The 20,960-nt window shown below is 38.0% G+C and overlaps 1 protein-coding gene and 1 long non-coding RNA gene across 3 annotated transcripts; one reads left to right on the forward strand and one right to left on the reverse strand.

The window, feature by feature from the left end:
• Positions 1 to 1,304: 1,304 nt before the first annotated feature.
• LOC139969520 (E3 ubiquitin-protein ligase TRIM56-like) lies at positions 1,305 to 12,574 on the reverse strand. Of its 2 annotated transcripts, none has more exons than XM_071974575.1 (2): positions 12,220 to 12,533; positions 1,305 to 6,515 (listed from the first exon to the last, which is right to left on the reverse strand). In XM_071974575.1, exon 2 carries the CDS (start codon positions 6,475 to 6,477, stop codon positions 5,206 to 5,208), a length of 1,272 nt encoding a protein of 423 aa, XP_071830676.1. In that variant the 5' UTR covers positions 6,478 to 6,515; positions 12,220 to 12,533; the 3' UTR covers positions 1,305 to 5,205. The 2 variants fall into 2 exon arrangements, with proteins under 2 accessions (XP_071830676.1, XP_071830675.1); XM_071974574.1 differs by lacking the exon at positions 1,305 to 6,515 and adding an exon at positions 7,106 to 9,850 and having other exon boundaries at positions 12,220 to 12,574.
• A 726-nt stretch (positions 12,575 to 13,300) lies between these two features.
• LOC139969522 (uncharacterized) lies at positions 13,301 to 15,461 on the forward strand. The gene is made up of 2 exons (XR_011793743.1): positions 13,301 to 14,519; positions 14,585 to 15,461. It is a non-coding gene; the product is annotated as an uncharacterized lncRNA (long non-coding RNA).
• Positions 15,462 to 20,960: the final 5,499 nt, after the last annotated feature.

Below are 20,960 nucleotides of genomic sequence, written 5' to 3' on the forward strand. Positions count from 1 at the left end.
GCCGGAGTTAACGCTCATGTTCATATTACATTGCCTGTTTATTCAGAGGAACAGTATTTTCTAGTCATTTATGCATCGCCACCTTTAACCATGGGAAAGTTTTGATTTCCAAGGTTTGAACCTTGCAGTTGAGTTTGGCGCGCTACCAGTTGTTATGACTTATTGATACTTGCACGTGAGCTAGTAGCCAGCTTAGTATATAGTACGTTTTAATATTTAATTTAATTATTATATCGTTCTATCGTGCTCGCAAATATTTAGCTCGTGTTTTTAATGTAAGGACCATCTTCTAATGGATTATAAGGCGGACAGTGGAAAAGTTTTGCCGGTGAACTTTGCGTTGCCCGTTAGGCTTGCTGTATTCTCATAGCTAGGCCTACCCATGGTCGCGCCTCAACACCCACCGTCCGTAGTATACCGTTCCGTGGAGTATATATAACAGCAAGATCGATGCGACCTCTTGTCCGGAGCAAGCGAAGAATACTGGGGTAATATAACCTAAACATTACCCTAAATGTTGGTGGGTATAGTTGAGGTACAGCGGCGCGCAAAGGGAAAAGGTGAAGGCCTACTGTAACGTTGTTTGACGGCGGATAACACTGAAACGAAAGTGGATAGCGTACGAACTTACAACCGGTTATCATATAGGCCAGTTATGAGGTGTTGGGGTAGTATTGGCACCATGATTGGAACAAACAGGATCCAACAATATATGCATGAAGTAATTGCACAAAACTTGATATTTTTAGACACACGGCTGAACCTGGAACCTAACAAAATGTTCAATGATTATTATTGTGTAAAGCAGTTTAATGAAAATCCATGCCAAATGGTCAAGCTTAGAGCAACTCTCGTCTCCGTGAGCTCAAATGTTTTATCCAAAAATGGCTGCGAACGCTGCCAGATTCTGCAAACCGGTGTTTCTCAAAGTAAACAAATTACACAATTCAAACTAAGGGTATAGGACCTTGGATGTTTGTATTTCTTACTTCTTTTTGCCCATGTGTATGTTGGAGATCATTATTGTTGTGGATCATATCAAATTAAGGGACTGACCACGAAGAAGCAAAGTTTTAGTATGATTGGCGAATAGGAATTTACATTGTCTTAATAATTGAATATATTGCCATTGCTTTGTGTCTACTTTGCTGTCATGATTGTAATGATTGAGCCTCGTGTTTATCGTATTGTTGTTTTCAATACTATTTTGTAGAGCAGATGTATTGTGTATATATATTTGGGGGGGGGGCATTTTTGGGGGGTGGGGGGGGCATTGGTATGTTAGTTAAACAACGCAGATATAGTTACAGGTAGTTACATATCAGTGGTGTAATGTTGACCAGCTCCACGCTGCACAGGAATTAATAACCATCCTAAATGAAGACTTTACTGACATGTGAGAAGTTTTGCACCAACTGAAAAGACTTCAAAAATAATAACGCGCGCGGGACGGGCTTTATTGGCGACGCATTTTTGAGGTGCAGAAAGTCTCGCCTAATCCTTGTCATGTTTTACACGTTTATGTTCTCGGTTATTTTGCCTACAGATTAAAAGCTGCGAATTATTCATCCAATTTATAAAGGGAAGGTTAAAAGTGATAGAGGGAGGCATTAACTTTACTGAGCTCTCTTGGTAAATTGTTTACTTAGATTCTACACAATCGAATTAAATACTATCTAGAATGTTCATGACTGTTAGAGGACGAACATGTGGCGTTTAGTAAATATCACTTGAGTTGACAAAGAACATTCTGCTCATTCTATTAATGACTACTATACACAAGTCAATGAAAACGTAAATATTGTATTTTTATTGACTACAAAAAAAAAGCTTTCAATGTATTTGATGTGACTTTACTCTGGAAATTGGTTATCAGTTACATTAAAGTTAATGTATTCAGTGTAATAATGTTTAGACATTCTCCAAGTCAAGCCAAGCTATTAACATGGGTGGATGATCCGCATTTTATTAATGTTGGTGCCAATTCTATTTTGCTATTAACTTTAACGACTTTGTCAGGTTTATAAAGTAATAGTATTATGATTAGGCATGGTTAGGCAGCTTATCACGCGCAATCCGTAAGCATCTTAGCAATGGAGACGTCGAGGTTTATTCTTCTTTTCACTCTGTTTGTATGCTGAAGATGCATTTGACTTAGCTGAGAACGAGCCAGACTTAAAATGGACTCTTAACGATGTGCAAGTCTACTGTGACACTTGTACGTTTATTGACCATTTTTGGTGATAAAAACTATCGATTCTATATATTATGATACATACCTCGATGATGCTTTCAATTCTTATAACAATAACATATCTCTCTTTAGTCTGCTTACGAAGTCTTATCACTTGAAACGAGGCTACTTGATTAACTGCAACTCCAACTTTTTATCAAGTAGTCTTCCAGTTTTACTGTATGTTAGAGAGGTTAGTAAGTTTTCCACGTTAAAATTTTTGCAAACATACCGAGCTTGAAGGTACAAGATTGCCAGGTTTATTGAGAGCAGAGTTATTGAGTACTAAGGTCAAATTGATAAACAATTATGATAATGTATGCCTTGCAGGTGTGAAGTATACTTTACTAAGATAAAGCTAATCTACAAATCAACATGGATAAGCCGGATTGAAAGAAATCCTGAGGAAACAGGCATGCCCTTAATTTGGAAAAACCCCATCTATGCAAATCAATATCATTACAATTGCAGTGGCCATATACTGTTAATACAAACTGGCTGGCAATTAAAGGACGTTTTTTTTCAGATTAAATCATACAAACTCGAGTCAATAACAACTCTCAGTGTAAACCTTACAGGATATGTAGGAAGGTATTACAATTAGAAAAATACCACTCGCCTCCACAAAGCCAGGCAACATCTTTCTTGTTTCCGTCTTAGTAAACGCAGATCTCCCAAAGTGAACGACCGACATGGAAACATGTATTTTCAGGGCTAGAATTTGTACGTTATGAAATAATGTCCAACAAATTGGACCGCGAATCAGGCTGCTTGCTTGAATGTTTCGACAGTGAAAGGAAAAACATTTATAAACATTATGACGATGGGCATCATAACTCTCGCCTGTTTTAGTGCTAAATATTATGTCAGTTTTAAGTGTTTTTTTTTCTGGTTTTTGCTTTCATACGTTGTACCGAGAGGTTATTGCCGTTTGTTGTCGTGGCGTATACAGACTTTCTCTTCTCCTCTTTTCTAATTTTGGCATAAACACTTTTCTGGACAGTAACCGATTCGATATGTTATTCGATGTTTGTATGTTGGCTACATTTCATTGTCTTTAATTCTCTTTCATCTCTTAGGAAGATATAAAGAGAATAAATCAGCTGAAAATGAACTGCAAAACCAAATCGAAGGACACGTGTTTCTTTGCAATAAGGTTTATTGCTATGAACAGCGCTTCGGAATGAAATTATGACTAGAAAATAGTTTCGATAATCAAATGATGTTTTCTGAATTTGTTTAAAGACGAATAAATTTAATGACAAAGCAAATCCCAATATGTGAGAAGACTGCTAGTTTTAAGGAAAACCTGAAATAAGGACCATGTACAGTCTCAATCCAGTTGAAATTGTACAATCAAACAGCTAAATCAAAGAGTATGGCAATCTCTGAAGATTTTACTATCAATGTCAGTGATAAGATGGTTATATAAAGTTGAGATTAACCATATGCTCTACATAAGGCAATGCAAGACCGATACTGTTGGTTAAAATACAACCTACCAAACACAAACTTACTTTCCGCAACGGAAATGTCATTTCTAGGAGTATCCCAGCAAACACATAACGTTCTTATAACATTTTGAGAAGGGCGTTAAAATGTTTTAAAAATGTTGTTGTAAAGTTATTTATAATATTTTGTAGATATCAAATTAAACATAGAAACGTTTAAAAAAAAATCCTAACATCTTTTATAAAATAGTTTCTACAAATGTAGAAATGTTTTGAAAACGTTTAGAGGAAGGCATCGAAAAAGCGTAGAAAATATGTAGCAAAACTCCGTTCTTTTCAATTCAACACAGCTACCTGCAGAGGGAAACCTTTCAATTGATCAAAGTATCGCTGATTTTTGTCAGAATGTCACTACACTATTATAGCATTATCAAAATGTTTTCATTTTGACTTACAACATATTAATAACATACCTCTTATTTCCATTAAACTGTTTATTGTCTCACTTACATAACCTCCCAAAGATGGCATGAAAAAGAAAAATCTGGCTCTGTCTAAAAGATAATTGATTATAAACAGATTGCAAAAATGTTTGGCGTTTGTTGACCTCAAATGACGTTTGACCTCACCAAAATATGTATGCTTCATGTACATAATGTGGTTCATATACATATTAAATATGAGATTTGCCCATGCTAACCTTCTTGAGATATCGTGTTTACAAGTTTCACAATTTGGCCCCTGGTGACCCAAAATGACCTTTGAAATCCACAAGAACACTACGCTTCTTGTACTCAATGTTATGCACCTTCATCACAAGTATGAGATTTGCCCAAGCATCTTATATGAGATATCATGTTGACAAGGTTTTAAAAATTTAACTTTAAAAGAACGTTGAACTACACCAAGCTTCTTGTACTCAGTATGGTGCTTCTACACACCAAATTTGAAATTGGTCCGACCATACCTTCTCCAGAGAAACACGTACGCCATCATGAATGCATAGGTTACGAATTCCTCGAAACCAAAAATAGTTTCTGGAAGCTGCCATTAAGTCCCATAGTGCCACTAGGACCTGAAAGCTTTCTTTTCTCTTTGCTTTTTCATTGTATACTTTCAAGATAGAATGTCAATAGTTTTGACCCTGAAACCGAAAGTTCATGTTAAAACGTTCAATATTTTACAAATCAACATTATTTAAAAACCTGATCTAAAGTAGCATTAAAATTTGGTATCTCCCAAATAGAATAAAAAGTTTTCTGGCTGAGTTGGGGCGTTATTCATGACAGTTATCGCTAAAACATATAGACTAATAATGATGGTAGGGTTGTGTCTCTTTTAAAATCTAGGCTTGATGTATATGTGACACATGATTCTTATTGACATATCGAGGAGTTGTCAGGCTTTTTTCTAGAAAGTATACCATATGATCATACCATATGATCATAGAACGTGTACCAGTTTAAAGTAGGGAGTGAATTATGTTTCATGGTAGGCAGGAATTGGAAGTGTGAATATTACTTAAAACCTAATCCTAAAAAACTTCATAAACTTCCAAACAACCAACACAAAGCCTATCACTAATTTTACCTCCCAACTTAATGGTCTTTTGTAAATTGGAGGTAGAACCGTCCGATGATATTCTATGAGACTACCAATGACCAATTTAATCTTATGTTCACTGTGGTAAGTCCCTAAATGATAAATCTTTAGTTTAAGAAGTATTTCGTTCTGTATCTTGATGCATATCTTGCCCATGTCCTCATCCAAGTTGTCCAATGACTTACATACATTAGGAAAATCCTCTACAACTGACCAGTCGTTTTCAGACTTAATGATTTCTGATGCTGATCTTTCAAGTTCGTCGTATCTCTTGATTACTTCGTAAGCTCTTGCGCGTAGATCATACAAAATTTCATGCTCCTGGTTCTGTTCCACACGTTTCTCATAATCCTTATATGTATCTTGTAAAGCCCTAAGCTTTTTAACTAGTTTATCCTTATTCTTGAGGCCTAGTTGCATATTCTCATTTAGGTTAACGAGCAAAACCTTCATCGTCACATATGATATGTCAGTTCTTAGATAAACAAAGTTACGAAATTCAGCGATAACCGTTTTAAGTTCCTCTAGAGCTTCGTCAAATATAGCAATTTCATCTTGCATCTTTAGTCGTAAGCATGCATATTGGTAGCACAATATTTTCTTGTATGCATCATTTCCCTTTAGTAATTCATCCACAAATGACATATTGTAAAATGATTTCCTTTTTTCGATCGATACTCTCAGTTTCTTTTTTAGTATCATCTTCTCCTTTTCAGCAAGAATTCGAATGTCGTTTATAACGCAGTCAGATGCAACACGCTGGACATGAGTTATTCCATTTAACTTGAGACTAATCTCTCTCAGTGGTGGTTCTTTGGTTACATTCTTGTTTTGATGCCACAAATAGCAAGCTTGGCAGAGGTGTCCGTTCCTTTCAAAACTATGGTTTACGCAACCAATAGAATCATGTTTAACAACGCCAGTAATCTCACTTCTCTTTCTATGTAAGTCCTCGACAATATTTTTAACTGCATAATCTGTTTTAAATCCTTCTGGTGGGATTGTGAATAAATCCCGACATACAACGCATTCTAGTTCTACTTGCCGTTGTTTAATATACGATTCTAAACAGTCACTGCAATATCTATGAAGACATGGTAACACCTTGGGTTCTTTCAAAGGTTGAATGCAAATTGGACAAGACAGCAGCTTGTCTTCGATTTCATCAAGAACTGTGGTTAAATATTCCATCCTTGGATAGGGTGTGGTTACTGAAGGTAAGATTCTCTCTGTTAAGAAGAAAATAAAGTGTAGTAAATGGTACCAATCTTCTTGGAAATATCCTATTCTCATGTTTATATCTCAATAAAGGTGATGTAGATGACAAACCGCCGAAGATGATACTTAACACACACAAAAAAAAGACTGATGAGTTACAAATTCACCCTCACTATTCGGAGTGGTTAATATATTGTGAAAGAGAAAATAAAAGGTATGGACAAACATAGGTCAAACCAGGAATTCGGGAACTAAGTGAAAAATCAATTGGAGGAGACATTTGTTGCTACTGTTCCGTGACGTCTTGAATCTCTGGAAGGAATATATGTGGAATACTGGAATGCAACGGGGGCAGACTCAGACAATAACGGAGCGAGAAATGAGAAGACTAAGGATAGAACCAGGATTTATTCACCTATAGATACAGAAAGGTCAAAGACAACACAATGCAACAAGCCAAGTGTCTCTAACTCCACGACAAACTATCTTTATCTCCCATAACTAATCCTATCGGGATTTACCTACCCTTATATTGACATTAATGGTTGACTTTTCGGAAGATTCGCCAACAGGTGTAGCGTACTTAGAGCCCTTCCTGGAAACGACAACCGGATATAAATGTGATACCTCTGTTTTGTCCATTACACTACCCAATGTGACACTGTTTAGCATCAAAGCCATATTACAAAGGTATGTTGCAGGAGTCAGTAAGGAAGTAAGAGTCTGGAATTATTCAAAAGCAATGCCTTGATGTTTGTCTTACGGAGAACTATTTGAATTTAATGATAACTTATATAATCAAATCCACGGTTCTCCAAACAGATACATGTGGTATACATGTTCAGGAATGGCTTTACGAATATTCAACAACATGCGTGGGTGAATAGTATGAAAGGAACAGCTACCCTGGTCATGTTCACGTTGCAAATGACCCTTGTATAAAAATATCTTATTTAATGAATCGCTTTTCATTTTAACCGAGCTTTAAAGTATCCATTTTGTTTACTCAGACGACAGACAATATTCTATCAGATTCTGCGAGCACATGCAATTCATTCATTTTCAATTCAGCAAAATCGCAAGTTATTGGATACAATAGCCTTTTGCTTTTTTGTTTTCTTGTTGTACAAGAAGGGAGACAGCTAATCTCGTCACTCATAAACATCCAAACCAATCATGTTTGGGATTTATCATTTGCCTTTAGCAGTTACGTGGGTCCCACATGAGCAAGTTCTGGTATCGAAAGTTGCATAATTGAACATATGATAACCTTAAAATACAATAAAACCAGAAATTTGAAATCACTCAATTCTTAGCTTTCTGTCAAATATTTAAGATGTAATATAAAATTAAAAAGGTCACTATCTTCTACATCTATGTTTAGGAACAAATCACCAACGTCTGGCCAAAGAAGTTTTGTTGGCTAAGATATGATATTTTCCTGGCATTGAGTATTCATATGTATGCATTAGCTTCACACAAACTTCACAGACAAGTACTTTGAATAAACGCAATAAACGAAAATCATAAAACAAATCCACAAAATACCACATATCACTGTTCGATTTCTTTCTCGTTGAACTTCATACTTGTCACACATATTACTAATCAATTTGTGTCTGTCTGAACTGGTGTAAAATGGAACCTTCTCACGAGTTTCGATGTTACATAAAACACCGAATTCCAATTTGATAAATGTGTCCTTTATGTCCTCTTCCAAGTGATCGATCGAGGCACATACATCAGGAATATGCTTTACGGCCATCCAATTGTTCCAAGACTCGAGAATGTTGGATGAAAGTTTGGTCAATTTGTCATACCTCGCTCTAAGCCTTGTGGAAATTTTGGCAAGTTTGTTGACCTCATTTTTTGTGCTCGAGTGTCGTTCACGCAAACAGGTACTGTACACTTCGTACTTTATCTGCAATTCTATGATCATTTCCATAAGAAATTGTTTATTCCGTTCACCTACCCACCGGACCTCTTGTAATTCGTTTAGGACATCCACCTGATTCCAGTTCACCATATGCCAAACTGTCCACAATATTACGTTTTTTAAATTTCCTTCAATTTTTTGAATGATTCTTCCGATGCGAAAGAGATTTTGGTTAAATATTTTAACATCGTCTTCTATCAATCTTTCTTGACATTTCAACTCCTTCAGTACTGTTTCCCTGTAAATCATAACCATTACATCAACTCTTTCTAAGACTGTTTTCTTTCCAGGCATCTTTACAATATATTTCTCGCACAATTTTAATGCTCTAGATTTTTTAGCAAGGCGTTTTCTTTCTTCTACTGCTAAAATATCAACTTTGTTTATGGCGGACGCATATGAAAATGTAAAACATTCACTCTTCATCTGCACCTCTTGAATAATTTCTTTCAAACCAGCATAGCTTGAGCAACTGCCTGGGCTGTTCCTCACCTTGACATGAGGATAGTAGCAGTTTTCACAAAGGTATCCCTTCCGATCAAAACAATAGGCTACTGCTGTTCGATGTTTGTGACACCTGACACAGTTATGTAAATCGATATCAATCTCAGGTTTTTCTAATGTAACATGCTCAACTAAGCTTTTAATGAAGTAATCTGTTTTAAATCCTTCGGAAGGTATCGTGAAGAACTCTCGGCATACAGCGCATTGTAGTTCTCCTTGTTGTTGTTGTTGTTGTTTAATGAAGGATTCTAAACAGTCACTACAATATCGATGAAGACACGGTAAAACCTTTGGTTCTTTCAAATGTTGAATGCAAATTGGACAAGACAGGAAATTTTCTCCGATTTCATTAAGAACTGTGTTTATAGATTCCATCTTTGTGTAAGTTAGTTGGCAAAGCGGTTAAATACTCCTTGGATTATTAAAGCATTGCAGTTAATTCGGTCCTTACACAGTGAAATCGCCAAACATTTCTTATTGTTAGCCAGGAACACCAGATACAAAATGGCCAACAACAGAAATCTAGAAAAGGGAAATTTTGATATCTTCAAAGATGATCAAATTGCCAAGAACTCGATCATGCCGCGTAAATAGTCGACTGTAAATTCCACTTATAAATTTGTTAATATTTGACTATTCGTTGGTGCATTTGCTAAAAAACAACAGTTACATGGATACGTCTGCAGTGCAATACATGCTAATCTTCCAGTTTACATGTTATCTTTTTAAAAGTTGTGTACTACTTCCAAGTAGCATTCTATGTCCTTCAGGGTTGTCACTGAATGATAGTTTATTTGCATAAGCCCCAATCGTAATTCAATTTGTCAATTTTATTGTCGTAGTCAGGGCCAGGTCAAATTCATATTAATATAAGCATGTATCTCAACTGTGCAACTGTCGAAGTACCTATGGGTAAAATAACAGAGAGAATTTATTTCAAATGGCATGAGGTGATTTTTTAGGGTGAAGATCTGATTTGATCTCTGCAAGGATAATAGTGGCTTTAAAATAGTTTTACGGTCACTTGTTAGCAAAGTGACAGCACACTGAATGTTTAGATCACACATGTTCACCATAATGTACTTTGAAGCATGTTCAGTTTAGAAAGCAATTAAAGGAGTTGTCATGGAGGCATGCGTTTTTGATATGTGCTTTCATTTACACGAATTTCAAGTCTAAACAACACACATCATGCTCATCTTGCAATACAACAGTCACCATCTCTGTTAAATTTCATGATTTGCTGCAGTGTTATACAACTGTATACAAGTCAAGAGCACACGTGGTCAAGTTCCCTGTTGTACGCAATGGCAAAATGTCTCTCAAAGTATTAACTTGTAAACAAGTGTCCAATTTTGCTGGAATATTACTTTAAGGAAAATCTTTCCGAAACATCCTTGTTAGTTAGAGATATTTCTTGTTTTCTCGTAGCAGCTTTGAAGCACAAACACACACGTTACCAAAAAGGAATTAGAATTTTCTGGAAGTATTATAATTCCTGGTTGGAATACTGTAGACTTCAACTGCAATATTGTCACAAATGTTTGTACTGCTTAAGTGATTTTAAAGCAATACATTTCTGAAAGGAAGTCGATATCAGCGGAATGTAATTATAATGCCATAAGAAATAACAACTTATTATGAAGATCGTTAGCAAAGAATTTACTAAAACTTTTCTCTCCAAAACCAAATGTATTGTTGTGGCACAAATCTGTGCAAGCTACACTGTTTTGGTTTTTTTACATTGACCTTGCAAATCTACCTGAAAGAGTTTTTAATTTCACATGCAATGCAATTAACAGACGTATTTGTAACATAATGTCAACGTGTTCAATAAGTGAGCTAGGGTGTATCTAGTGCTACAAACCCATCAGACAGACGAACGGATGTAATCAATAATGGCAGTTGAAAATCAGAACATTCTTACTAGTCCTCACGAAAGTGCAGTGTCAAAAAGGTGAACGTGAAGCATAAACTAAGTTAATGCAAGTATATACATATTGATTAGTTCATTTGGCAAGTCTTGAATAGGCTTGATATGTTATACGTTATATTGAGCTACACATCAATCCCTGAAAGGAAGGGCTCTTTTAACCACGAAAAATGTGAGTCACTTGTACTAAATGTGCGAACGGTATTGAAAAGGAATCTTTATCATATATTTGTACAGAATATATATATCGGTTCCACGAAACGGCTTGTTGCTGCTCGATGTGCGCTGGGACGTGATGCCAGAACCTAGGCATATCTGCAGAAGCACAGTTAACGACGGTTTTCAAGATGCCAAGAAATGAAGTACGGCTTTGAATTCCATAAACTTGGTCTTTTCCATCGAAGAGTAATGGATTACCGCTATGATTAATTTCAATCGCCTCTGTCCTTTGGCCAGAAAATACAGTCTAGTTAAGTTAATTTACAGACTCAAGGATCAGGAAGCCTAACAGTAGCTTATGTGAGACCCTTTCCGTGTTAGATCATGGATGAACACCGGCTTATTTCAAGCCCTCTCTTTTCGATTAGTGATCAGAGGAAAACAAGGCAAGGCCGTGGATTCGCTCCCATTCCTGCTCCCGGGACCGCCATTTAATGTCCCCATCCGACGGACGAGAGTCTATGCCCCAGCATCTGACCACATTCTCAAATACTGAGGTAAGCAAATGCACCCCATTCAGCAATGACGAACAAAGTTGTTTCCAAAACCAGTGACGAACAATAAACAAACCCCTTTTCCCAAGTTCATATATATTTATTTATACCGGCAACACGGCAAGAGTAACTGTTTTGAGAAACTGAATGCAGGGGTTGCAATAAGGAAATGGTGTAACGTTCAGTAAAAACGGTGCACGGTTATATGGAAAACGCACCCTTTTCCCTTCTGCGGGCAGTCAGCACATTACATGGTGGTTCAGGAAATGACTGTCTGAATGCAACTAATTATATACCCACACACAACTGTAAACCTTAGACAATGTGCAGGCCGTTCTACCCTCGTACACAATGTACAGCCTAGAAGCCATGCAGCTGTTGAAACAAATGACACACATTACATATATATATATATATATATATATACACATTTGGTTCTGAACGACACTATGGTTGTATAGCTCCAGGGTAATATACGGTATACAATACAATTGATACTGTCGTAAGCCACAGTAGTTGTATGATTCGACCAAGGAGTTGAAAACTTCCTTATTCGACTTACAAAGCTTGTTCAAAAATAATATGACACATCTGTCTAGTTCTTAGTGAAAATAGAAAATATAACTTACTTTCTCGGGAGTGTTTAGAAATTGGCACGTTCTTACACCAGCTTTAAACTACAGAAATAAGAAAGGCTAGGATGATACTTGTCGAATGTTTCAATCTTGTGAGAACCAAACTAGCAATGTTTGTTCACACCAATGCGTGTACAATAAAACCCATCACAAACCACGCCTATACCTTCATAGAGTCTGCTAATTTGCATACAATTAGTAAACAAATATGTATGGCAACCCTATAAACATACGAGGTGTGAGCAGTGTGTTAGTGTTGTCCAAGTACTCTATCCAGCATCACAAAAGAAATGGAATATCATGGAATACTCATCAACGGGATAATGCATAGTAACGTCAAACGCCCCCACATGAAGGTCTTTCGTCACTGCCCACCCACTCGTCTTAACTTTGAAGAAGTTCACACGTTTAACATTATCGTGTCTGTATCAACGGCTTCAGTGGCACAAGGAATTTTATTTTGGCACCTACAGATACAGTTTTTATGTCTAAATGCTAGTGTTCTTATTCGTTAGTCTTGACTACATTGTACAAGTTAACTGAAAGCTACGGGATTTGTGTCCTTTGCAAACTTTAAACTCTAAACATGGTGCCCTCACATTTGACGTCTTTCAGAGGCACATGGAATTTTATTTGTCACTTACAGATATATGTATACCTGTCTAAATGCTAGTTGTACCTATTCATTATTCAAGGTGCCCTCAAATTTTCTCACACGAACTGTTCACGACCCCATACCTCACCATTGGCGAATATATGTCATGTCCCTTCCCTTTACAAAGGTATCCTTGCTGTATCAATGAAACCAATTTCCCACTGTATTAAGTACAGGTTGTAGATCGACGGCCCCGTACCTGTCGGGGTCGCTTTACCAAACATTTGAGCCACAAACGAATTACGATGGGTCGTGATATCGTTTTACAGTACAGACATAATTATAAAAGAACCGAAGACACGTTAGAAAATCATACTGGGCGTGTTTTAATTACATATTAAAATATATGATATCTCTCATTGAACTATCTTTATGTCCATAATACTCTCCCCAACCCCTCTCGCAAAATAATTTGCATATGTTCCCAGCAAAAAATGTACCCTAATTTTACCGCGGTAAACTATGGTAAATGTGTGGTAAATAGGGTAAATGTGTGGTAAAATTGTGGTAAAATCAACTGCGGTACATTTACCGCAGTTTTACCATGGTATTACCGCGGTAAAAGTGCGGTACATTTACCGTGGTAAATTTACCGCAGTTTTACCATGGTATTACCGCGGTATAAGTAGGGTAAAAGTGCGGTACATTTACCGCGGTAAATTTACCGCAGTTTTACCATGATACTACCGCGGTATAAGTAGGGTAAAAGTGCGGTACATGTACTACGGTAAATTTACCGCAGTTTTACCATGGTATTACCGCGGTAAAAGTGTGGTACATTTACTACGGTAAATTTACCACAATTTTACCATGGTATTACCGCGGTAAAAGTAGGGTAAAAGGGTGGTTCATTTACTGCGGTAAATTTACAGCAGTTTTACCATGATATTACTGCGGTATAAGTAGGGTAAAAGTGCGGTACATTTACTACGGTAAATTAACCACAGTTTTACCATGGTATTACCGCGGTAAAAGTAGGGTAAAAGTGTGGTACATTTACTACGGTAAATTTACCATAGTTTTACCATGATATTACTGTAGTAAAAGTAGGGTAAGTTTATATGGTACATAAACTACATATGTGAAATTCCTACAATTGTGCCATGATTAACCACAGTAAAAATAGGGTAAAACTATACGGTGCAATTATACTATGGTAAATTTACAATAATTGTACCACAGAAGAACATATATGGGTCACACTATGAAACATGATGGTACATTTACAGCAATTTTTCCTACTCATATCTTTTCCTACTCATATCTTAATGTTGGCAATATAAATTACCTGTGGATATGAGTTGAATAAAGAAGAGAGACAAACTGCTATTCTTATATGTAATAGTATGCATCTCTTTTCCTAAAAAAAAACAAGCAGAGGATAGATACATAGAGAATTCCTTCATGGAATCCCTGATATATTTGAGAGGAGACAACAATTAATTCTTTTTTCATTATTAGGGAGAACCTAAAAGCCTTTAAAATGAAAAAAGAACTATATAAACTAGCACACATAAGGCATAGGTTCTGCGCCTCAACACTGTGGCACACAAAAATTGACCAATCAGTGTCCTCAGATTTGGGTATTCTCTGTCAGGTCCAATAAATGACTTGACAAGTCTATGTAATTATGTTCAGAGTTTTTATGTTCAGAGTAATTATGTTCAGAGTAATTATGTCAGAGTAATTATGTTCAGAGTTCAGAGACACCAATTTTCACCCCGCTCCTTTCTCGTGGTAGGAAAGTGGCTACACGTGGAAGCGGTACTCACGTCCTTCGGAGGGGACGTTAAATTGCGGTCCCGGGAGCAGGACTACACACCCCTGCCTCGTTACTTCAGGGCACTATTCGAAAAGAGAAGGCGAAATTCGCCGGTGTCCTTCCACGCACAAAAAAAAAACTTGGAACCTCAATAATTACCGACTAAGGATTTCCTTAGTTTGCTGAAGCACCTTCGGGTGGAAGCAGAACACGAGGTGTATCGTATCGTATCATGTTCAGAGTCGACACTGACACCAATTTTCACCCCGCTCCTTTCTCGTGGTAGGAAAGTGGCTACACGTGGAAGCGGTACTCACGTCCTTCGGAGGGGACGTTAAATTGCGGTCCCGGGAGCAGGATTACACACCCCTGCCTCGTTACTTCAGGGCACTATTCGAAAAGAGAAGGCGAAATTCGCCGGTGTCCTTCCACGCACAAAAAAACTTGGAGCCTCAATTATTACCGACTAAGGATTTCCTTAGTTTGCTGAAGCACCTTCGGGTGGAAGCAGAACACGAGGTGTATCGTATCGTATGTTCAGAGTACTGAGAGCGGTGAGGTGGCAGAACGGGAGAGTACACGTCTGCAGTACCTGAGGTCCCTGGTTCAAACCTCGGTGTCGACACTGACACCAATTTTCACCCCGCTCCTTTCTCGTGGTAGGAAAGTGGCTACACGTGGAAAGCGGTACTCACGTCCTTCGGAGGGGACGTTAAATTGCGGTCCCGGGAGCAGGACTACACACCCCTGCCTCGTTACTTCAGGGCACTATTCGAAAAGAGAAGGCGAGATTCGCCGGTGTCCTTCCACGCACAAAAACTTGGAACCTCAATAATTTCCGACTAAGGATTTCCTTAGTCTGCTGAAGCACCTTCGGGTGGAAGCGTAATACGAGGTGTATCATATCATCATCATGTTCAGAGTACTCTTTCCATTTAAAACAAGTCTTTGAGGACAATAAGAGATCAAAAGTCCAATCTGGACTACCAATCAAGTCAAAAGAAGAGAGTACCAGTAGGGTAAATGAAATTCAACAAAGCTTTCTTATGTGTGAAACCTCCATTGATTTGATGAATTAAAAACTGATGCATTCTACAACTGAGGACTTACATGTCAGGCATACAACCATTACAATAAGGGTAACGGCATATAGCCAAATCATAATACAGTACACTGATGGGTGAAATTCAAAGGAATATATGGTGTACATGCTAATTGAAATAAGGACAAAATCATGCTCAATGTAAGGTGAAACTGTCTTGCAATTAGTGTAAAATATCATGGTAAACTGAGGTAAAACTAAGGTAAAAGCGTAGTAAATCTACGGTAAAATTGGGGTAAAATGTGGTAAGGGCGTGGTAAAAGTATGGTAAATTGAGGTAAAACTAAGGTAAAAGCGTGGTAAATCCATGGTAAAATTGGGGTAAAAGAACGGTAAACTGTGGTAAAAGCGTGGTAAATATACGGTAAAATTGGGGTAAAAGAACGGTAAAACTGTGGTAAATTTGGGGTAAAAGCGTAGTAAAAGTGTAGTAAAAGCGCGGTAAAAGTATGGTAACACCGTGGTAAATTGCGGTAAAATTGGGGTAAAAGTGAGGTAAAACCATGGTAAATTTGTGGTAATTTACTGCGGTAAACCGCGGTTTACCGCGTCCATAGGGCCAAAACACCGCGGCAATGTACAACAAATTTACCGCGTTTTTACCCCGGTTTTACCGGGGTAAAAGTGTGGTATGTTACCGCGGTAAATTTGAGGTAAATTTTTTCCTGGGTTGCCAATCTTTGAACTAGATCTATAACACTATAAAAAAAAAGCAAATTCTAACACCTATGTCACAGACAATTTTGATAATGCTTGTTACCCATGGCCATGAATTAAGAATCTTAGCAGGTAAAGTCTGCCTTCTAAGACTAGGCCTGCTCCATTCACTGATTTGCTCTTACTCTATCTCTGCATTATGATTTCGTGTGAACATGGCGTGGGCTGACCTAAGGGATTTAGGAGGGGTAGTCCTAGAGTCGAAACAGCCGACTAACATATAGGGGGTAAGTACGAACTCTCCCCCCCCCCCCTCCCAAACAAAAATCACACACACAAGGGAAAACAATAACAATATGAAATGATATATTATAGGCATTCTGTGTCATATTTAGGCTACACAATTAGGCGGTCGGTGTATACGTCCGGTTGTATATTAGCTTTTTGTATTGGGTTAGAAAAAGGCTGTACACCACCCCTATGCCACCTGGATTACTACAGATCAATGTAATGAGAAATTTAAAAAGGTTAAGGCTTTATTTGTTTGGTTTTTTAATTTACTGTGTTGTCAGCAGTGACCTGAAGTAATCCAGTGTCCAGTAAGTTATATGAAAAGGTGATCGGTACAGAGTAATTTCAATGTTTTCATATTGGAATGGAGGGTGTTTTTTTAGCATTACACTGTTCTATATAAGCCGTGTAGGCATATGAACTGCCATTCGCATACACATTAGCTACTTGAGTCGATTCAATGAAAGCTGACACGTTTCACATACAGTATAGCTTGTTAGACAGATATAACACCATTTCTGTTTGTTTTCCTATGGCGTGACTATAGTGAATGACGTCTTTTCATCACGGTTTACGTATTCTCGAAAAGTTCTTTTGTAGTTCTTAGCCAGAACCCTTTGATGGAACTGTACGTCAAGTGTAAACAATAGTACCAGCTAAAGTGCTGGTGATATACACAGTGGCGGAGCTAGGGGTATTGGTCAGGAGAGGGCGAGAATGGTCTGTAGGGGCGCTTTTCGACACTATCTAAGCGGAGCGCCACCACAGGTTGACGCTTAGCGTACAGAATTTTTTTGAGTAAAGATACTCCCTAGATCGCCGGAAATGACCCTTTCCGGGCCTGGCTAATTTGCAGATAAACGAAGAATGAATAGGTGTCATCGCCAAATTACACCAACAAAATGTGACAAATCTCAATAGGTAGATGAGAGCGCAATAAAATAGTCAATAATCGCGAATAAGTAAAAAGTGGTAAAGAGCTGAAAAGGGCGCCAGCAGTCCATTTGAGTCCGTCAGGGGGGGGGGGGGGATCCACCCCCTGACTGTATGGACGCTCCGCCACTGGATATACATTGAATCAGCAGACAAATTCCTGTTGGGTTGAACTGTATCACGTGACTGTAACATCAGATTGACTCGCAGTTCTCTATTGTACAATCCCTTTCACGCCTGTCAAATGTCTTTGAACAATACATGAATATAATGCCAATAGACTATCTATTACTTTTATTAAGATGCTTGATCTTTTTCAATCGAAGTCTAAAGTTGTTACTTCCAATTTAAGTCATTTTTGTGCTAAGATAATAAAACCTCGTAATTTTTGTCACATCAATTGCTAGTGCTTACTATAGAACTTCTATCTGTAATCTTTTACTTCATTGGCTTGTGTATCTCTTGTGACTGCCATCTGACTCATGTTAAGTGTTATCTCTATTTGTTAATGTATTTATGTCTCTTATACCTCCTTGGAGGATCCATAGAGACATAAATAAACTAAACTAACCTTAACTAAACTTCTACTATACTTTCTCCTAAGTACTAATAACTTACTCAATCCACCAGACACTCCACTATTTGGGAACAATTTGTCTTTAACCAACTTAATGTTGAATGTTATGACAGCTGAACGTTCTTCAAAACAGAAAGAAATCTTGCTGTAAACAAGTACTATAAGTATAAACTGACTGGCACACTGAGACATGGTACTGCACTAATGCCGTATAGGTAGTGCACAGCAAAAGAGCACATCATTGCTGCAGTTGTTACTCTGCACTATACACTAAAATGTAATTGTTTTTTTTTCAGCCTGCACTCCAGAGTACGTGATCTTCAGCATTCTATATTAACATCATTCAAAAACAAATGAATCATTAGTTCAAATTAGAAACTTTATACGCCACAAATAGTCACTTCTACCAATGCAATAATCACGGGACAAAGTCAACTTGCTATTCAAATCTTTACTCATCACGCCCTCGCCCACTCAGGTCAGGTTTCGAGGGCAACTGTGTGCACCCCTCCCTCTCCTCCCTCATTGTTTACGACGCATGAGCGAACAAAATGTCAGTGAAGTATTGTTATAGTTCATATCATTAGTATTGTTTCTGTTTTCGGAGAGACGACTCCCTTTTTCGTCTGTATTTTCGCCCTCAGTATCCAGCATTTATGTTCGCCCAACAGTGAGTAATTGCAGTAAAAAGAAAAGAAGTAATTAGCCCTATATATGCTGTAACTTTTACCATGATGAAAATGATGTGATAGAACTGACGATGGTGGCATTATACGATATTACAGTTACCGGTGATCTGTCTTCCAACAAACAAACCAAATAAAAGTAGAGCGTTAGGGTCAGTGGTTAACGCCTGTGCCTTCCAATCATAACGGTCCCTGCTTCGAGTCATCCAAGATTAATGTATGTCGTCCAGTTACAGAGTTGTTGATAATTGACAATTCATAATCATGGACGTTAAATATGAATGTAAGAGAATGACTTCGGTCAGCTTGCGGCTTTGATAAGCCAATGATGGCTTCTTCGCGAGTTCCTGCTTGCAGGAGGATCTAAAATACATACATATATACATACGTACAAGACAATTGCTTGCCATTCCTAAATGACGTTATTTCGCTTTAAGACAGTTTCAGCGTAAAATTCCACAAACAAATTCATACCAACATATATGCTTGTGGTATTATACAACTGTTTATAATATATGGTTTTTTATTTTCAAATTGCTTTAAAGTTTAGGCGTGAATAAAATAGGGATTTAATTAACTTTTAAATAAGAATTAAGTGAAGTTAATATAGGCAATGAAATTGTGGTCAACAGAAGTGGTGCATTTTCATAACAGGCTATTGTCCGGGACGAAATGACAATGATTTAACTAAGAGTTTGGGTTTTTATTATTTTAAAGAAACGAGACACATTTCTCATAGAGGTCGGTTCTGTTAGAAACATTCAAAATCAGGGAGATCATAAACTAAAGGCGACTTCTGCGAAAATATACTCGATACGCACAGTGCGATAAGTTAATTCTGACTATGTTTCTATACCGAAAACGTGGATATACTGGTTGAGGTATTCACAAATAAGCTATATATCCCACCATTCACCCCAAAAAATAGAAACGAATGATACGGGCACTTGTCGTGGATATTGGAACGCTACTCGTGAAACAATACGAACAAACCTACGCCATAGTAACTAAGGGTTTACACGATTGGGTCTTTTGTAATTGATCATTTGAGCGCAGAGGAACAAAGGGCTATAACAGAAGGCGGCACCGAGGTTCTTCCAAAAACAAACATTGTGTGTCGTGCACACCACAAGGCAGTACCATCAGTTCAATCTTCTACATCTTGTACGTCGTAGACATCCCACAAACCACGAACAATATCAGCAGAATCTCTCTTTGCCATCTAGTCAACAAGCCATCATTCACTGTCATCCGAAAAAAAAACACCTCCAAAACCACATAAACCGCCTGCAAGACTGGTGCAATGACTGGAGGATGGTACTCAACCTGCAAAAATCTCCATTACTGTACATCGCCAGACACAACCGCTTCCGCCGCCACACATCACTCTCAACAACGTCACCATCCCCACCAAGACTAAACTGACATACCTGGGTCTCCTCATCGACATCAAGCTGAACCTCAAAACACTGCCTGGAAATACAACAAAATATACGAAACAGAGTCCGATACCTCTACAGAATTGCAGACTCTCCGGATAGGCCTCGTACACCGCCTGAAGTCACCATCAAAATTTACAAAACGATGATGCAGCACCGGCCATCTCACAAATCACAGAAAACCAACTAGAAAAATTAGATACAACACAAAGGAAAGCTTGCCGCATCGCCTACCACCTCGACCGCCAGATTTCTATACAGAAGACACCATTGATATAGCCCAACTACCAACAATAAGCCAACGACTAAACACCCCCAGGGACAACTTCTTAGACAAATGTCAACGAGAAGGCCACCATCTACACCAATTCATCCAGAGTCAACTCCAACATCCAAAACTGCCGAACACTCCTCTACATAGCATGCAAGATGAAATCTGGGACTAACAGATGACCCAACAACAGTAATAATGTTAACACAGCTACCACCATTTCCACACCGCCAGCTTCCGAAGCCTCCACAGGGACATATCGCGCCGTCACCAACATAGATGACGCCCAACCCATCAACATCCACCACCTCCAGAACACCTACTTAAGCTGCAACAACTGACTCGGGCACCGTATTCAAACA

The sequence above is a fragment of the Apostichopus japonicus genome, chromosome 7 (genome assembly GCF_037975245.1).
Source record: "Apostichopus japonicus isolate 1M-3 chromosome 7, ASM3797524v1, whole genome shotgun sequence".
Classification (NCBI taxonomy): Eukaryota; Metazoa; Echinodermata; class Holothuroidea; order Aspidochirotida; family Stichopodidae; genus Apostichopus; species Apostichopus japonicus.

Coding starts and splice junctions, on each gene's coding strand:
- LOC139969520 (XM_071974574.1), bottom strand. CDS start 9,319: ATGGAATCTATAAACACAGTTCTTAATGAAATCGGAGAAAATTTCCTG.